This window comes from Melospiza melodia, chromosome 8 (genome assembly GCF_035770615.1).
Source record: "Melospiza melodia melodia isolate bMelMel2 chromosome 8, bMelMel2.pri, whole genome shotgun sequence".
Lineage (NCBI taxonomy): Eukaryota > Metazoa > Chordata > Aves > Passeriformes > Passerellidae > Melospiza > Melospiza melodia.
In genome coordinates, this window is record NC_086201.1 from 14,049,250 (window position 1) to 14,068,288 (window position 19,039).

At 46.0% G+C, this 19,039-nt stretch overlaps 1 protein-coding gene across 19 annotated transcripts in view; it reads right to left on the reverse strand.

The window, feature by feature from the left end:
- Window positions 1-19,039, reverse strand: part of BIN1 (bridging integrator 1) — a 90,124-nt gene that overhangs the window by 22,308 nt on the left and 48,777 nt on the right. For 5 of the 19 annotated variants that reach the window (XM_063161836.1, XM_063161833.1, XM_063161826.1 and 2 more), the window contains exons 7-12: window positions 17,033-17,125; window positions 11,914-11,999; window positions 10,404-10,479; window positions 8,328-8,410; window positions 5,581-5,631; window positions 799-949 (exon numbers count right to left, since the gene is read on the reverse strand). In XM_063161836.1, coding sequence (XP_063017906.1) covers window positions 799-949; window positions 5,581-5,631; window positions 8,328-8,410; window positions 10,404-10,479; window positions 11,914-11,999; window positions 17,033-17,125 — 540 coding nt within the window. The remainder of the gene's footprint in view (window positions 1-798; window positions 950-5,580; window positions 5,632-8,327; window positions 8,411-10,403; window positions 10,480-11,913; window positions 12,000-17,032; window positions 17,126-19,039) is intronic. The other 14 variants (XM_063161837.1, XM_063161834.1, XM_063161839.1 and 11 more) reach the window with 5 other exon arrangements.

Consider the following 19,039-nt stretch of genomic DNA (forward strand, 5'->3'; position numbering starts at 1 on the left):
TCTCCCAATGTCCCACTTACTGAGACACAAGGACTGGAACCCAATGAAAATTTGGCCTAGTTACTACTTTTCCCTGCTAGGCTTTTCCCCCACTCAGCAACAGAGGGACAAGAGGATGGAGTAAATGTTTTATTTTCCCAAAGTAAAACACATAGATGATATGCTGAGCAGCTGTATCTACTGTTTTGAACATGCTGCTGGATATTTCCTATGTAAGGAAAGGCCTAATGAAGGCCATATGGAAGGTATCACATTCATACAATGAACTATCTTCTTCCTGGAACCCACCTAATTTCTTCCTAGCATAAAAATATAATCCTTTTTTTTTAGCATAATATTGTATCTTGATAGTAAAGTGAAATGTCATCCAATGTACAGATGATCTCCTTATAGTATTAAGCTTTTTTATTTTAACCTTTCTCAGCTTGAGAAGTTCTTAAAAACAAACTGGACCACTGAATCCCACTGGTTAATTCAAATGTAAAGAACAAACCTCCTCATCCAGCTACAACTCCATCCTCCCTGGATCTTCTTGGCCATCCTATCAGACAGCAAAAAGTGTTACTGGCCTTCCCCCTGTGAAACCATTCAAAGACAGTTCTTATAATAGAAAGATGGCAAATAAGCAACTTGCATTCTCAGGAACTTTCTCAGGAACCAGTGGAAGAAAACAACCATCATGTGATATTCTGTGTGCTCAGAAGCAGGATGAGGTCTAAAAAAACAACTGATGGAGGTCTTTGACTCACAGAGCTTGTGCCATCAGCAGAGACATGGTCAATGCCATGGGGACACTACCTGAGACGGTGACTTTGGGATGCTTGCCCCAGGTGCTTCCAAAGTGGACGGCTCCAGCTCGTGGTTGGCAGTCTTGGTCTCAGGGCTGGTGATGGGAGATCCATCTGGTGGAGGCGAGGGGCTTTTATTTGCTTTCGCTGGGGTGCTGTCACTGAAGGAAGTGGAGAGAGAAAGGAGGAGACAGGGGGAGAGAGAGGGGAAGAAAAAGAGAGAGAAGTCTGAGCCGGGCCTAGGAGGAGCTGTGCTAACCAGCACAGATCAGTGGCCTCCATTATCTCTTTGCTTCACTGCCCAGATACGCAATGAAGACATTTGGAGCTCCTGAGAAGCATCTCTGCTGAGTCACTCGCAGTCCAACACACTGCAGCAGCACCACTTTGCAGCAGGCTACTCACTAAAAGCCTACAGAACTTACATACTTGCCTCAGACACAGAAAAACAAAAACAAAACAACCAGGCATCCTTCATTTTGCCAAATTTTAATGTAAGTGCCTGACATTAAATTATAGTCTTTAATACTGGGGAAGTAGATGGGGAAAGGAGTTCAGTGCTACTCATTTAGTTTTAAATGCCACCACAGATTAGAATTTTTCTGTGTGGTTGTCTATGGACCTCTGCATGGGTTATGACTAATAGATTCACAACACCTGAACTTAGGCTGCAATCACAGAATGTCTTATTCCTTGATGTGGTATGAACTGACCAAGCTAGTAGAGAGGCAAAGTAGCCAGAGGTTTCACAGATCACTCCAGGAACAGTGAGGTTCTGGCTACTAATAGAGATTTCTCTATTATGAAAGGTCTCCCTAGTTGATCTCTAGTCCAAGACTGTTTCTGACACACAGTCAAGAGAGATTCTTCAGGAAATTAAGATGCAAGAAGCATATGCCAGTGGCATTTGTTGGTTCACAGCTTGGACAGATTTGGGCAGATTTTTCAAAGGCATGGCAAGAGGCACATGCCTTTCCCTACAGGCATGCCCTGGCTGGGTGTCAAGTCTCTGCTTCAAAACACAGTCATGAGACATTTAGCAAAAAGTTGGTTACCAGAGAATTTCAACTGGGAAAATTCACTGCTGGAGGATATTTTAGCAGAAGTGATTACAGTTTGGCAAAACCATACGCAGATGAAAATATAATATCACAGCATATTGCAAAAGGGCTGTGCAACCTCATCTACAGGGAGTGATATTTGACTCCAGTAAAAGTCACAGTTCCTGTGAAATTCAAGGCCTTGAGAGAAGCTGAAAGAAACAGACCCTTTCCTACAACTTGAGACACTAAACCCTGGCATAGAGCCAGCACTAAAGCAAGGCAGATCTGATTCTGCAAGGAGATGAAGTAATTTATTACCTTGCTCTGTCCCAAGAGAGCCCAGAGCCTCAGACATGTACATCCACTCACACTTGGATGCCTGAGTTGTGGTGGTCACTGGCCAACATGCACGATGGCCTCATTCCTAAACATTGGTTTGCAAGTGGGGGATAGCAAGAGGAAGAAGGGATAGCAAGGCATTTCAACAAACCTCCTCTCACAGGCAAGCATCTCACCCTGCTCAGCATTCCAGCTTTCAAGCTCCCCATCCCATTCCCTCTTCATTCACTTTGCCCTCACCCATTCCCCCAACTTTCTCCCCCCATATCCACACCCCACACACACATTTCCCCACAAAGCACTTTTTCTCAGGTCCACATGCAGGCTGGACACTTCTGATGACACTGATGCCAAGAGCACACCAACATGATGCAACAAACCCAAGGACATTCCCTGCCAGCAGCTCTCAACCAGGGGCACACACACCAAGGGAGAAAGAGGGACATGAGGAAGGAAAAGGGAGGAGGAGAGACTGAAGAACATGGATGTCAACCCCTGCAGCTCTTCAGTCTGATTGAAAGTGTCCTTCCTCAAAAGTTCCCAGAAATCACTTCAATACCTGGGGTCTGTAAAGAATTCTGAAAAAATCTACAAAGTTGTGCTACAGATCAAAAGTAGTAATGGTTGGAGGGTGAAGGTAAAGTCCTGATGTAAACAGGAGTCACCAGGAAACATCAAAGAACATCCTCTAATGCTAGATTTGGGGGGGAAAAAAGTACATGTTACCTCCCTTGGAGTTGAAAGCACTTTGGAGAAAATGGGGGACACAGTGATCTACATCTAGAGTGCCACGACTTCCCAAATGCCCCAGCTACACTGGGAACACTGGGACTGTGGCTATCAGCTGAACTACCAAGACAAGGGTAGACTTTTCCTTCTAGGGACTTGAAAAGGCCAGTTCTCCCAGTGAGAAAGGAGTTCAGGCTTATTTTCTAAAGGCCGTGGAACAGTTTTGGAGTGACTTATTTCCAGTGCCTGGCAGTGACTTAATTTGGAGATATATTGGTAAAAGGCTCCCATGTGAGTCAGCCCCTGTAGGATGAGGGGAAGAATTGGGCTGTGAGGGCCCAACACTAAAGCCTTCATTAAGTCACTACTATTTACAGCTTGTTTGATGTGTTGGCCAGCCCTCCTAGGAAAATGCCAGTGCTAATTTTGGCTGAGCCTCTTCCAGCCCCCTGAGCGGCACCTTCATTCCTGCACTTGTTGCTTTGTAACTTTGCTGAATTTAGCCAGTGCAACCAGCATCAAGTGAGATGGTCACCAGGATCCTCTGTCCTTCACACGTCCCCAGGGAGCACACACTGCCCGCACAGAGCAAAATCTTGTCTCCAGCTAACTGTTTTCTCCAGGAAACACAGGAAAGAGCCAGAGTGCAGGGACTCTACCTACTGACCAAACATGAGCACCACAGTAAAAGCAAGCCAAAACCACAAGGCCACTGCTCTTTTTCCTTCCCATGAGCAAATGGGAAGTGATGCCAATTCCAGGAATATCAGGCGACGAAAGGAAAGGGGTGTCAACTTTCTTCTGCAAACAGAGAGCTGGGTCTAATACAGCTGAAGAGAAAGTCAAAATCCCCCAGCCTCTTTTTAGTGCTGCTGAGCTCACAGACACTCCAAGGTGCTGCCTCATTTGTTCTGGAAGGGCAGAGTAACATCTGCAGATGAGTTTCCCTTGCACTTGTAACAATCCTACATTAGAGGATAAAACCTATTTTCCAATATGGTAAAAACAGATCAGTCACATCCTGCCAAGTTCTCAAGTTAAAAAAAGAAAAAAAGACTGACATCTCAGTTAAGGCTCACACTGGGCCTTTCAGCCAAAGGTAATTAAATTTTTACCTGTAGAGCATACTGGAGAATTATTTGGAAATAAAAAAATTAAAGGAGTGGGTGGGAGAAAGAAGGAAAAAAGAACCTACATACCTAAACATATGGTGGCACAAATGTACATTCTTGCTGCAGATCAAATACGGAGTTCCAGATCCTCCTTCTCTGCGCTAGGGATTGCACATTTCTCTGTGACCCCCAGCAACTGCTCTGACAGCACAAACCCCCAGCAGAGCCCAGGTCAGGCACCTTTATGGCCAGGCCAGGTCAGTTGGACTTTACCTGGGGAGAGCAGGAGCCCAGAATTCATCAGGGGGGGATTTACTAGCTCTCCTTCTGTTGCATAATCCATCCACTCTCAGGGACTGGAAATATCAGACTTCCTGCCTGGTACAGATACAACACCAGTCCAACCAAGACCAGAGACAGACATCCAGAGAAGTACTCCAGTGAATCCTCCTTTTCCTACAGTAGAAAACCCCAGAATAGTAACAACACAATCTATTGCCTTATTACTTGCATTTGAAATTATAAATATCTAAGCTTGTCCATCAGCTTCCTTGTGAAATTACCACTCTTCACTCTCCAACTTCCCACTTTACAAAATATGCACAGCAGACACAAAGAGAAAGGCTGCATTACTTGCCCTAGTCAGTGGGAAACCAGATCAGGAAAAACAAGGATCTCAATCCAGCAGCACTTTCTTTTATTGCTGGCAGGACACCATCTTGACAATTATAATTTTTTTTCTCCCAGTAAGGATCCCATGGAGGAAGTACCAACACAAAAAGTGAGAAAAACCAAAATCAGAGGAATTTTCCGTGTCATTATGGAGCAGCTCCCACTTTGCTCCAGAGCATGTTCTTGTCAGAGTCCTTGACCTATGGTAACTCCAGGCATTGTAGCAATCCAGAAAATCAATGCCATCACTGTTTTAAAGGCAAGATGCAGATACTAGTCTTTATACAAGACAAGGTTCTTCGTATTTCTCCAGTCCTGCACAAAATCTTACATGGATGGAGCAAGATAGTGAGGATTCTCAAGAACAGAGCAAGCAAAGAGCAAAGCTGGATGTATCCTTCTCCCACCTCATTATTCTCCCAATTGCAACAGGTAGATAGGATAGGACTTCTGAGGGTGAAAGACCTGCCTACTCGTCCTCCCTGGCTAGGCAGGGGATGAGAATGCAGCATTTCAGACCTGCTCAAAAGGACAAGCCCACTAGGTAAAACTAGAAGCTGTTAAAACACCAAAATCAATTATACTTCCCATGGAAAACCCAGCACTGCATTTTCCATCACACAAAAACAACTGGACAGACAATGCCTGAGTTGTCACACGGCCTTCTTAGATAGGAAAAGAAGCAAGGATTCAAACCAGGCATACAAGCAAGTTAATGGGATTATCCAGACACAGAAAGATCTCAGCAGGACCCAGCAGGCCACAAACACATCTTATCATGCACAGGACCCCTCTCCCACCACAGGGTTAACACGTGCCAGGCTGTTAGAGTCCAGCAACAGCCTCTCCAGTTTTAGGAGCTCAATGAAACACGTATCGAAATGCTGCTCTCCATACCGGTACCTGCTCATCTTTTTCCTCAGCCTGGCGAACAGTTTAGTTTTCTTTCTGTTGAGGATGGCACGCAAATCATTTCAGTTACAGGACGGCACAGTCAAACCAGGGAGGAAAAGTTTAGCTTCCAAGTACCCATTTAGTGGGTGCCACAAAACTCGGTGTAATTAAGATGACAGGATCTCCTCTCTCTCTCACACACACGTGAGTACACACAGACACACTTCCCTTCATTACTAGAAAGCTATGGCCTGGTCTAGAGAAAGCAGAAGAAGGTTCTTTATGTCTGTCAAAGACATACATCTATATATATAAGCAAACTAGAACTTTCCCTGCACTTTGGAATATGGGGCCAGGGTGCAAATGGAGAAGAAGAAAAGGAAACTGTACAGACCACCAGAGTACTGTAAATGTGCTTTCACAGCTCCTCACGGTCCCCTGTGAATATTGCTGCAAAAGAAATAAGCTCCCAATTCTTTTCTTATGTAGTCTGTGCAGTCTGATACATGGAACCTACTCAGCAGCTTTCCTGCCATGTCTTTTTCCAGTTTACCCAATCACATGAGGATAATCCCACAGATCTCCTCGGTCTTCTAGGCATCTGAGCCCTGAACATTCCTACCTCTTTCAGAAGCAAATCCCAAACATAGGTCTGAGGTTCCCAGAAATACACCAGCTGTTCTGTGCTACACTGCCAGCTCCAGAGACATCAGCCACAGCAGTATTTGTGTAGGGCCTCACATGAATGCCATAATGATGTGCACAGATAACTGCCTCTCTTCTCACACCTCCTCATTCATTTCCTGCCATTGTATCCATCTCCAGTCCCCTTCCCAGTAGAAATGGGTTAGGGAAGCATCTGCTCCTACTGCAGACCAGAATAAGCTGTCAGATGAGTGAGGGCTATTTCCTCCTGCACACTCTCACCCCAGCCCTGCCCCACAAGGAGAGGCCAGATGTGCAGCAGACACAGAAGAGCCTCACAGCAGTTCCTGGGCACTGCAGAGCCACCCTGGCAAATCTTTGCTACATCCTCCTACAACACCCTGCTCGAGTGTGCTCAGGAGGAAGAGATTCACTCTGGGGCAGGTCTGGCTCCTCAGCTGAGATGCAGAGAGTGGGTGATGAAGCAGCAGCTCTCAGACTGCTGCCCACACAGGGACCCTTCTGTGTGCACTCAGGTTTTAGGGCCACGTGGTCTCCTAGCCAGCCAAAGGGCACAGAACTGCAGCTGAGATACCCACTACAGCCCCAGAGCAAGCTAGCAGGCTGGGGGGAGAGGGGGGCAGAAATTGTACAGAGATGGGGCAGGAATTGTAAAAACAGGTGATTTGTTCATTGAAAGCTCTGTAAGGCCAGAAACCTTGCCACAACAGCAAGGAACATCTCTGAGCCAGGTTGCCACTACTGCCTACAATCAGTTCCTCAAGGAATAGAGAACGGAGGAAAAAGAAGCTGGGCAAAGCAATAGCACAGCCTTCATCTGTCCTGTTACCTCATCCTCCTCCAGGGACCCTGGAGGATGCTGCTAACAGAGACAACACAGCCAATGGCAGCAAGAGGATGGGCCCCACAACCTCCTCACAAGGTTTCAGTCTGGTTGGGTTGTGATGATCAACAGACACCACATGGTAATTTGGGGGAAGACATTTTCACAAATAGCATTCCAACTGGCATCACTGAAATCTGCTGTCAGCAATCCAGAATTCAGGGGCCAAAATTCAACCCAAACCTCCTCTTTTTTTAGAGTTGGCAACCACCACACTGGAAGAATTGCTGGGAGAAGACATGCAAGTCATCAATGCACGACTGCAACAGGTTAAACTGGGAGGAGACACAAGGGAGCACCGAGGTCTCAACAGCTGATCTATCCCTTCTAAACCAATGCACTCAGACCGCAGCGTGCCCTTACTTCATGCTGACTTCACCTCCTCCTTCCACTAACACAGCAGTCGAGGACCTGGGCTGTGCTGCTGCTCTCCCTGCACGTGGGATTAGCAGCAGCTGGAAGCCAGAGCTATTTCATCACTTGTGCACTTGGATGGGGGCCAGTCAGCCCAATCCAGAGCCCAACCCCTCCGTCCCTCCTCAGTGCTAGGGAATGTGCAGAGTTGCACTTAAACACACAGAACAGGACCCAGCTGAGAAAGCAAACTGAAGCCCAGAGGACACTCACTCCTTGCACACACACGGATTGGAAGTGCTCTGAGTTCAGGAGGCCTCCTATGACTGATGCTGCAACTACTTCCACAACACAGGAAGGAGAAACACACTGCAGCTGGGTACACAGGATGGGCATAAGGCTCTGGCAAAATGGTGATTCCAGGTTTGGTGGGCCAAAGAAGGGGTTGGGGAAATGGGCTCTTGGTGCTGAAGCTGGAGGTACATGGCAGGAGCTTTTGAGGGAAAGAACAGGACAGGTGCTGGGCAACTGGGCCCAGAAGGAAGGGCAGCTCAGTAGCTGGAATTAGATTTTAAAAGCAGAGCTGAGAGTCAGTTGCCTAAATATCAGGACCTAGTGAATGTTCAGGCCTCCAGATGCTATCCTAGAAAGGTAAGAGGTATTGGATTGCACCATGCAGTGCCAAGTGCAATCTTGGGCATGGCTCTAGGAAGTCTCAGGAGGGCACTGGCAGGTGGGCAAATCACTTGCAACTGACAGCTTGGAGGTTTCAGCACCCCTGGGCAGGTAGAGAGATCCCTGTCCCACCTCCCCTGCTGAGGGAAAGCCACTACCCACAGTTACTGACCTGGGCTGTGCTTTAACAGGGAAGGCATTGCCTGAGTACTGCTTGTCTAGACCCAGCAGGACATCGTGAAGATTTTGGTTCAACTGCAAAATACAAAAACAAAAGACAGAAAAATAATGAGAAAGGAGCTCAGATTCCAGAGAAGAGCCTGGGCTGGCCTGCACAGACTGACCAAACACAAGCTTGTGGCAGGACATGCACAGTTCCTCAGCTATCCCAAGAGAGGACAACCTTAAATCTGGTTCCACTTCTCTGTGGGCTGTGCAGTGCTACAGCACTTGAGCTGTCAAAGAGCTGCTGGCATTTCTGGGAATGCTCTGTCTTCCTTAGAGATCATCCTCTTTGCTTCCCTATCACCTGGACCCACCAGTGTGCTGCCAGGCACCACTGCAGAAGCAGGTGGATTGTTTAACTAAGATCTGTGTGCTACAGCTGGAGCTTCACTCAGGATTTGTAGCCAAAAGCTGTTTCTCAGCTTGGGATACGGCCATTTCCATGAACAACCTTCAATTTCACCAGCTGCCTGGGCCATCTAGACCTGGGCAGAACCTGGATGTCTTTGCAGAAATGCACTGTTAGGGGTTAAACTCTCCCTGGCACTGAAGGCTGCAGCAGTGACTCCAGACACTCCTATCCTGGAACAGCCAGTCCATGAACGAGACAAGATGTTGGATTTATCACTGGCAGGAGGAGGGATCCCATGAAATCAAGGTTGGAGGCAGTGTGCAGGCAACACCAGCAATTAATTGGAAGCTGTAGCAGTAATAAGAAACAGATGGTTCTTATGGAACCAAAGCAAAAGCCCTGCCCTCATACAAAATTCCTCAAGAAAGAAAATATCCTGACTAGAAAAATCATACAAGAAGAGAATTCCTGTCTAACAAGCATCTTTCCCATGTTTTGTTGAATGTGAGCTAGCAGCAACAAACCAGTAATTCTAACAATCCTCCCTATTCTTAACACTTAGTTCATCCCTCAGTGGAGAAGAGCAGGCTATTAACTGGAAAAGACCCCATAAAATGTCAGCAGGGCTCAAAATTGATGTGTTACACCAAGGCAGAGGGCCCCTGACTGCTGGGAATTGAAGGACTATAATGTTTCCTGTTGCTTAGTGGCTGTTTTGTTGTCAGGATGACATTAGGGAGCACAGGGAATATAAGGGTTTTCCAGCTGGGCTCTCACTCCTGCCTCAAGATTAGTGCAACATTTACATTTCCAAGCAGCATGCAGACCTAAGGAATTCAGGATTTCTCTAGCTCTTCACTGAAAGAACAAGAACATATCTGTAAATGAGACTGGCAATGGGGGACGTTCCCACAGACTGGTCCTGGGGTCTCCTGTGGGTGCTGCCACACAGCACCAGGATGTTGCCAACCCTGCTTTCTGTTGTGATTCCCAACTCAAGGCACACTGGGGGTCCACACAACGCCCACACTAAGTACTTAAATGCCTTCTTTTGGGTCACAGGGCAGGAAAGGAGCCAAAGCAGAGGGGTACTGGGGGGGAGAGCCTTTTTGAGGGACTGGAGTGAGGCATGTCTCAGTCTTCAGTCGACTTCAGACTCCCTGCTGGTTTTAATCCCACACCTGGGTACAGTGAGGGTACACAGCAACTGGGTGCAGGCAGCAGAGGGGGAGGAAAATGTACCAGGCTTAGCCTGGCCAGGTCATAGGTTACAGATCCACAATGCAGATTAACTAAAAATGGCAGCAAGAAACAGGTCAAAGAGTGGCTTCCCTTTCCTCTGTGGATCTGGAAATGAGTGCTGTCAAGTGACAAACTCCCCACTGCTGCCCACAGCTCAGCGGTCTCTTCCCTGTGCTCCATCCCTTTACATTACTGTGTCAGACTGCCTTTGTCCCACGTTGCTCAGAAAAATACTAAGGGTTTTTATTATGCTCCAACATAGGGCCATTTTCTACAACTGTGTTTTAGCTTGAGGTTTTGGGGTTTTTTTTTTGGTTTGTTTGTTTTTAGTTTGGTTTTGTTTGAATTTGTTTGCTGGTTCTTGGGTTTTGTTTTTCTTTCATTAACAGTGAAGAGACAGTAAGTAGGATAAGCTGTTGGTTGCCTTACCTTGCTCATTTCTTTATGGAAGTTCTCTTCTAGGCCAGCTATACTCTGGAATGTGTTGACATAGAAACCAACACGACTGTCAAATGAAATACAAGACAGAAGAACTTAATGGACACAGTGCTCTCTCAAAATCTTTCAATCCTGCTCTGCTACCTCCCACCCACCATTCCCATGCAAACTCAACTCAGATATGGTACATGTGAGAAGAGAGGGTGGCAAGGAAATGGAACCATGGAGCAAAGGCCAGGCACAGGACAAACATGTCCAGGGGAAGATGAGACTGAGTAGGACAGGATCTGAATTTATGCTGACTGAAGGGAGAGGGAGGTATAGGGTGGGCAGGAAAAAAAGAAATAAAAAATACAAAAGAAGGTTAAAAAAAAATAAAGCACCAGCTGTAGGAAGATGGGAAAAAAAAAAAGGATAGAGGCTGTGATGCAGACAGTGCTGGGAGAATTAGCAGGGGACAGATATTAATTCATCCAGAAGTCCCTTAGCACCAGGGAATCAAAAACAGCATGAACTGTTTGCTTCAGGGGCAGAAAGAGTAAGAAAGCAAAGGAGAGCACAGAGAGTAACAGGGAAGCAGAAGGATCAGCTGGGAAGCAGGAGTCTGTGAAAAACCTGTGGGGCCTGAAAATGCCAGCAGCTGCCTGTCACCAGCCTGCCAGCTGCCAACAGAGAGTGCTCCACCAGCACCCAGCCTAAGGAGCAACAGCAGGAGGGACAGGAGAGGCTGTCCCAGGCCAGCAGCATTGGGGCTCTGCACAGGGAACCCCCAGATGCCTCTGTCCCTCCCAGCTCCTTCCCCAGCCAGGCCTGCAGGCTGCTGTGAGCACAAGTCCTGGCTCAGGCTGGTGGAAAGGGGAGTGAAGGCACTCATCAGCACTCTGCTTTCCCACCCTGCTGCTGCCCACTTTCTCAATCCTCACAGAGGATCACTGTCAGCCCGGACATGACCATTGCATTTAAAAATAAGAAGCTGGGACACTGCTAGGAAGATTTGGCCAGATTTCCACTGTGTCATCCCCATAAATCAGCTTCTGCTGCCCTGCAGTTCATCCCCCAAGCTAAATGTTGGTCTTTGCTTCACCTCTCTTTTCATCACCACAATCTCTGGTATGGCAAACCCATGGTCTCTCAGGTCTTTCTTGAAAATGGAGCAGAGTTGGTAACGTGCAATATAAAGACCATTCTGTACAAATCTCTAATAACTCTGTGCAAAATAACAACTAAATAAACTATTTAGGGCAATACAGCAGTAGGACAAAGAGATTAAGAAAAGCAGAGAAATACAGTTTCTCTTTGTGGTAAAATCATGCTTTTCAGGAAAATCGTGAAGTAAAGCACAAGAGTGAACCTGTGACTGGGGGGAATCCTAGGACAGACAGAGACAATCCAGAGGAAAAAAAAGAGCAGACACCCAGTCTAGGCTAAGAGGATTTGTCACCCTAGAGCTTGCATATTCATTTCCTTCCAACCAGGCCTCAGGAAAAGTTCCAGCACTTACCTATTCCATAGTGAAGGCAGTTCCTCCTGCAGATCAACATTCATCTCTTCAAACACCTTCTGAGCCTTTACCAACTCTTCTTCAGCCTTAGCAACAGAGAAAGGAAATTGTCAGCTCCAGCACAGCCAAGCACCCTGCAGGGCTGGAACAGCTGAGACTCTTTTCACTTCTTTGGGAGACCAGGCAAAATTCTGGCATGAGGTAACCAGCAGCCCAAATGAGTCTCCCAGGAACCAGGGCTGCACCACAGGTGACCCTTTAGGTTGAATTTGTTCCTCTCAGGTTCTCTCAACAAATTTCCCCATTTATACACACAGCAATTCAAACAACCACTAACGTGTTTCAAGTTCTTTAAACCTCCCTGACTTCAAAAACTGAAAGGAATTGGTCAGGCATCCAGCCTCCAGCTCAGATACAGATGAAGGTAACAGGGGCCTCTGTCCCTTGCCAGATGTCAGAAAGAGTTGAAACCCATCCCAAATGGCTTTAGAGAAGAATCCTCCCTCTTGAAGACTCTCTGCTGAGGTCAGGTCATGCCAAAGCCCCATCTCCTTGAGGAAGAGAGGAGGTCTGCATCCTTGGCTGATAGAGCCCTCCCACAAAGCTGACTGGAGAAGCATGAGTTGTGCCAGAGGGAGGCCAGGCTGCAGGGCTTCAGCAGCACATCCTGGTTTCCATGGTCTCACGCAAGCGCAATCCCTGGCTGGCTGTCAGCCCCAGCTCCAGAAGGGATCTCCTTCTCCCAGATGAGAGTTTAAATTTGATCTGTTCATTGGACCCAGACACTGACAGATCCCAACACTGATGGACAATTCTGTCAGGTTTCAGCAACAAAAGGGATGCTCCTGGTTTCTGTTGCTGACAGCAGACACTAGCAACAAGCACATGCCCTTTCCTGCATCTGTCCTAGGTCACCTCTTTCTCTTTTCAGTGCTTTGACCTAAAGTTTTCTAATTAAAATATTTCTATCCTGTAATCTATAGCAGCACAGCATTCTGCCATGCCGTGAGATGTAGAATGGAAAAAAACCCTGCATGATCAAATTTGGAAGGTCAGCACAAGTGCCTTTATTTGTGACAACAGCAGGAATTTCACAACACCACAGGCCTCTGCAAAGAGCCCACAAGCTATGGAAGCTGGATCTCCCTACCAGCCTGCAGTCAGATTCCTACACCTTCTATGAAATCAAATTTTATCTTCTTTGTGTCAGCTTAATTAAAGAAATCCAGCTTACTGCTCCTTAGTGACAGTTATATACAACAACAGGAATGATGGGAGAAATGGCTTAAAAATATTTGGCAGTTCCAAATCCTGTTCATCACAGGAATCACTCTCCATTATATGGAGCAGGATCCTTTCACTCTCCATTTCTCTCCTGACTCAAGAGCAAACCACAGGAGCTCCTACTTTCCAGCTAGCTTCACCTATCACAGGGTTGCTCATTGCTGCCAGAGGCAAGGCTAAGGCTCTGTACTCAAGACCAGGGGAAAAATATTCCCCTGTAAAAAGACACATCTGGGTATTCAGAAATTAAGACCTGGTGAGGAACAGGCAAGGGGAGAAGGGGTCATGGTGCTTCCACCCAGAAACCCCTGTTTCGCTGCTACACTCACTGAAAAACTCAACATTTCAAGAGGGTTTGCACAACAAAACAAACAAAAAGTTTTTTAAACAGAGACAGTTTATGCTGAACGAGAGACAATGATCACAAAGACTCATTCTACCTTAAAACACCTTTATGAATGAATGCTACTAATGCAACCTTTTTAAAGAGAGTAAAAAAATAAAAAAACCAACAAGTCCACCCTTTGGCTTTATCTTATTCTAACTTCCAAACTATATTGGAACCTGAATCAACCCAGGAGATGACATGACATCATCAAATGCTGTTAGTTTTTCAGATGTGGTAAATATCATTAACATTCTTTCCCTCTCCCATTTACTTATTTATAAGGTCAAAACCTAGAAAGCAAGGTGTGAATATTGTGACATCCCGAGGCAAAGGCAAAGCCAGGAACAGGCAACGTTCACTCTAGAGCTGTTGTAGGAATCAGGGATCCATCCAGCAGGGCCTGTGGCTCAGCTAGTGCTCTCATCCTCAGCTAGAGCATTGAAATAATTCTTCAGTCCTTAGTCTGCCCAGGGATCTTCTCACCAGTGGGATTTATTTTGCTTGGAAGCTGGAATCCTGGCACTTGATAGCCATGACTGCTTCCAGCCAGAGCCAAAGCCAGACATCAGCCTGGTCACAAGCCCCTCTAGAGAAAAAATAGGAAACAGGATCTCAGAAAATCTCTCTCCTCTCCCTGCCTGAAAGGGGGAAGGTTTGGGCAGGAGATGGACAACAAATACTTTCCTGACCTTCCACCTAGCCAAAGCTCAGAGTGCCAAGCACAACCAGTTCAGTTGTGGCAGGGGACAATTTTTCCACACTGTTTATGCTACTATCACTGATTCTGCTACATCCCAGCCCTCCTGAGTGTCTGGTTATGTCCAGCCTTGTGCTTCCAGGCAGTCTGGTGACCATTTCACTTCAAAGGCCTTTGTTGTGAACTGTGGTAATTAGGCACTGCTCAGTAAATAGTTTAGATACCCAAGAGGCAGGGATAAGGAACAGAGCAGGAGGATTCCCTCCAGGCCCAGGCCCCACCAGTCCCAACCAGACCTGCCTCTCAGAAAGACTCAACTTGCTCACCTTTTCCTGCAGACAGAGATATTGTTCTGTTATCACTGGGATGTTGATTTTTAGTCTGCATTAAACATGTCAGCAGAGCTTAGTCAAAAGGCAAGAATGTGCTGTTCTAAGCCATTTTCCTCTTTGTTTCAAAAAGCACAGTCATTGACATTTCTAACTGGGAGTGTGCAATAGCAACTCCCACAGCAGACTTCACAAAAAATCCTCACTGTGTTGCTTTTGTTTTTATCTACTAAAGGCCTAAAGAGCCAGAAGTTTGCACACTGGAAGGAAGTGTGCACACACTGGAAGGAAGTTTCTGCATTACACTAGAAACACCACATCTCACTGACCCCATTTTTGCATGGAGGCTGTAAAAGTATCAGGCAAGAAGAGACAGCAACACAGCTGCTGGTAAAAGGAGACTTTTTTGAGGCTTAACATTCTGAAGCTTCTCAATAAATCCAGTGTCATCAGCCCTCCTGGTTTTATTAAGAGGTTAATGAGATTTAGGGCTGTCATTAACACCTTTAGTCTTGAAATCACACAAATGTAAAAACTGAAGCCTTTTCTTCCTACCTACTCATTTCTGTGAAGGCAAGCCGGAAAACCTACAGGTTAAGAATACAACTAATGTTCTTTGTTAAGGGTTTTTTTTGGTTATTCTCCAACCAAAAGTAAAACTAAAATAAAGAAAAAAGCAAAGAAAAAACCCCAAATGCTTACACAAATAGAAAAAAAAATTAGCGTTGGCAATAGCATTACTCAGCAGAGGAATAAAAGGGAGCGTTTTGAAAATATCTGTGGTCACTGAATATATTAATGCCATGTACTGGGAGATTAACGCCCCCGCAGCACAGTGCCTGGAAAGATTACACAGTCCCTTGCATGTGCTGTAGGGCAAAGTGACCCAGAACAGTGAAATTATGGAGTGACTCTTGGTATCCTAAGATCCACAGGCAATGGATGAGGGGGCACTCATAGGAACTTCCTCTCTGGGCAGTCTGTGCTTGCTGCTATTATAGCAGTCACCACAGCCAAGCCTGCAAAGAGGAAAAACGCCCACGAGCTGATAGATTCATATATTTATTTGTGACTTGAGGAACTTCCCATACCTGTTTTCTAGTTCTCCAGAAAAATCACCAGTCAAACAGACCAGTCAAGAACCCCAACTGTGCAGGTAGCTCCCAGCTGGGCCAGCAGAGTTACAGGAAAAGCCCCCAGGAGGCTGCCATGTGTCCTTCTCCCTTCAATCTAGAATGAATACATATTTCCTCCCTTTGCTCTGCATCTTAAGCAGGGCTGCTAACAGCTGTTTGTTCCCCAAGCTTTACTGATGTGGTACTGGAGTCTTTTCCCTGATCCAAAGCCATAAAGTGACTGTGAAAACCCAGGGGCTTCATAAGGTGAGAGGCGTTTCTAAACTGCAATTCATTCCATGGACAAGGAATGTGAAAACACAGGAGCATTTGAATGAGAACACATGAGCTCACCAGGAATTTGTGAGCAGGTAACTGGTGCTCTCTCCCAGTCTGGTAAGGATTTATTATCCCTTGCTCATTGAAAGCATTTTCTTCTCACTGACTGTCTTCTGACAACTCCCTCTTGTCCCTTAAGGTGTTCCAACTGAAACACTGATCAAGATTTCATCAGAAAGTCACACTTCTATGCATGTAGGATTGAAATTTTTCTTCCCTGCAGTTCCTCTGAGCTGCTTATATCTCTCAAGATGCTATAGCCTAAATACTGCTAGATGACACCACCTTGATCTCAGCCTGTTCAAATATGTCACACAGGGTACAAATTGCCCGATCTGGGCCCATCTCCTCTCCTGTGCAGATCGAAATTGTATCTAAAAATGGCTTTTAAACCACAACAGCCAGGACAGTGCTCATGTGGGAATATCACAGGAGAATGTTGCAAGCTAACTCAGCAGCCACAGAAATCACAATGTTATTTTTTTGTGGCTTTACTCAACGACACGAATCCATAGGCCAATTTTTCAGCGTTTCCTTTTTCTCTTTTTTTTGAAACGGCAACAATAAAAATTGATTGCTTCTCTTAGCGCAAAATGGAAGCGGTAATTGGAGGAGCTGTGTAATACATCACCCTCTGCCTCAGAGTTATTCCATAGCCTTTCTTCACCCACATTTCATCTCGGGGGAGAAAACAACAGCCCAGTATTAACACATCGGACTAGAAATCAGTCAGGCAGCCACAGATTCATTCACTGGTCAGCAACTTCCCCGTGCCCACGGTGGCTAAGGAGTGTCAAGGACTTGTCAAGGCTCTCTTGACAGTCCAGAGAGGACTTGTCAGTCCTCTCTGATCTTGACACTGATCAGAGAGGACTAGAGTGAACGTTGCCTAGAGATTACTTGCAGGGTGCAATCTAGAGTCCAAAATAGCACATGCAGGGTTAGAGCCAGGTAGATCAGCAGTCACCTGATTTCGGAGCAGATTAGTTTGTGCAACGAGGTGAGCTTGTAGCTTCCCTTGACACCACTGAGGCGCAGCTTTCTCAAGCAGCGAAACAGGCTGGGGGAGGGAGCATGTTTGAGTGGGAAAAAAAAGAAAAACAAATAAACAGAGAACAAGAGAGACACAAACATTTATCTTTTAGGATAAAAAAATTAAAATCACAACAGAGTGTGTATTTAGAGGCTGGGTCAAACCAGTATCACCAAGGTGAGAGAAAAAAAACAAACATCCTGGGACTGATCAGTTATGAATCCTTTGAAGCATGCCAAGTTTAGCAGTAATTAATGTCCCCATGTGGGCTGGATACTGCAGACCAGCCAGGCAGCTGCAAGAGCAACAGATACAGTTGTTAGTGACCTAGCACACAAACAACCCTACTCCAAGGCATGGCTGTGAAGTTGGAGCTCCTTAAAGAGAGGTCAGGATTAATTAATCATCATAATTATTTGCATGCAACAGCTGAAAGTCCACAGTGATTTATTTTAATAGCAGGATGTAAGTTTAGCAATAAGTGGCAGGGGTCCTGGGTGGGAAAAGAACATCCATATATTAGAGAAGAATAAAAGAGACCACGTAATGCCAAAAAGTATCTGCACTGCTGTTTCTGTTACTATACCATGAAACCTTAATTAAATCAGTTCCCACTTGTATCCCGTGTCAGAAACATGAATTCCCTCTCCTAGGGGTCTGTCATCACATTCCAAAGTAACTTATACTGGAACAACCCTACTTCAAAGGTCACAGGAGCAAAACTCCAGGCACAGAAACAGAGGTGAACTACCTCCAGCAGCTGAGTGCACACTGAGCCCTGGCTGCTGCCCACAGCCCTGCAGAGCTGTGTAACTGCAAATGCCAGATCCCAGGCTGGGCAGTGAGAGCTGCCCCCTTGGGAAGGCCACACACACAACCCCTGGGACTTGCTGCTCCCATCTTTGCAGTGCAATGTGTCACCTATTATCCTGTGCATGAGCTTATGGCCTGAATTCCAGAGGGTGGAAAGATCAGATCCAGTGCATGCTTTGGCTGATGAGAAGAGTTTGATCAGGTACTGAGAGACCCTTTCACAGGCTCATGAATAGAGCACCAACTCCTAACTCTCAATATTTCACTCTTCAAACTGCACTTTCCTCCATACCTGTTATATCATCTTAGGTGAACATTTGGGGCAACAGTGACTGCAGCAGTGATAAGGGCAGCTAAACTCTGCTGCAGGGCACCAGGTACCAACCTGAGTAGATCAATTCCTACAAAACCATTTGGCTTTATCTTACACTGCAGCAAAGATCCCACTGGCATGCACCAATAAAATAACATGCCCCAGGGAAATTCTGCTCCTGCCCCAGACACAGTGAATTACTGCTTTGAACTGAAGGCACAACCAGCTGGGCCTCATGCCTTGCATACAGAATCAAGACTTGCTTTGCCACACAAGTGATGCAATGACACTTGGGCCATCAATCTCTCTCTCCTTTTGTCTGTCAAGGTTAATCACAGTGCAAGCAGCACACTGTAGATGACTGATGACTTGCAGGTTAACAATAAAAGTACTGTGGCCTCTAAATGCACATCTTTCACTCAGAGCAGGGATGCATCTTAATTTCTTCTATGCAGGAAAAACACCAGCATCACTTACCTAGCTCATATTCCCCCCTAACAGAAATAACCCTAAGCAAAAGATGACTTGTCAGCCTGGTTAAAAGATACAGATCCAGGGTCTTTCTTTCCTCTACCGCTTCTACCCTGAGCGGTCACAATTTACCATGGCCCACACTGAAGAGAATAAAAGATGTCTCCCCAGCCCTGGACTATTCTGTTGTGTCAAGAAGTGTCCTGTGAAAGGAAGCACATGGGTTCAAATACACTCCGGGTATAAGAGGAATCCATAGCTCATTTTAGGGACAGTATTCAATCCATGCACCTTCTCTAGAACAAAATTAGCACTATTACCTTTTTTCAGCTACATTAAAAAAA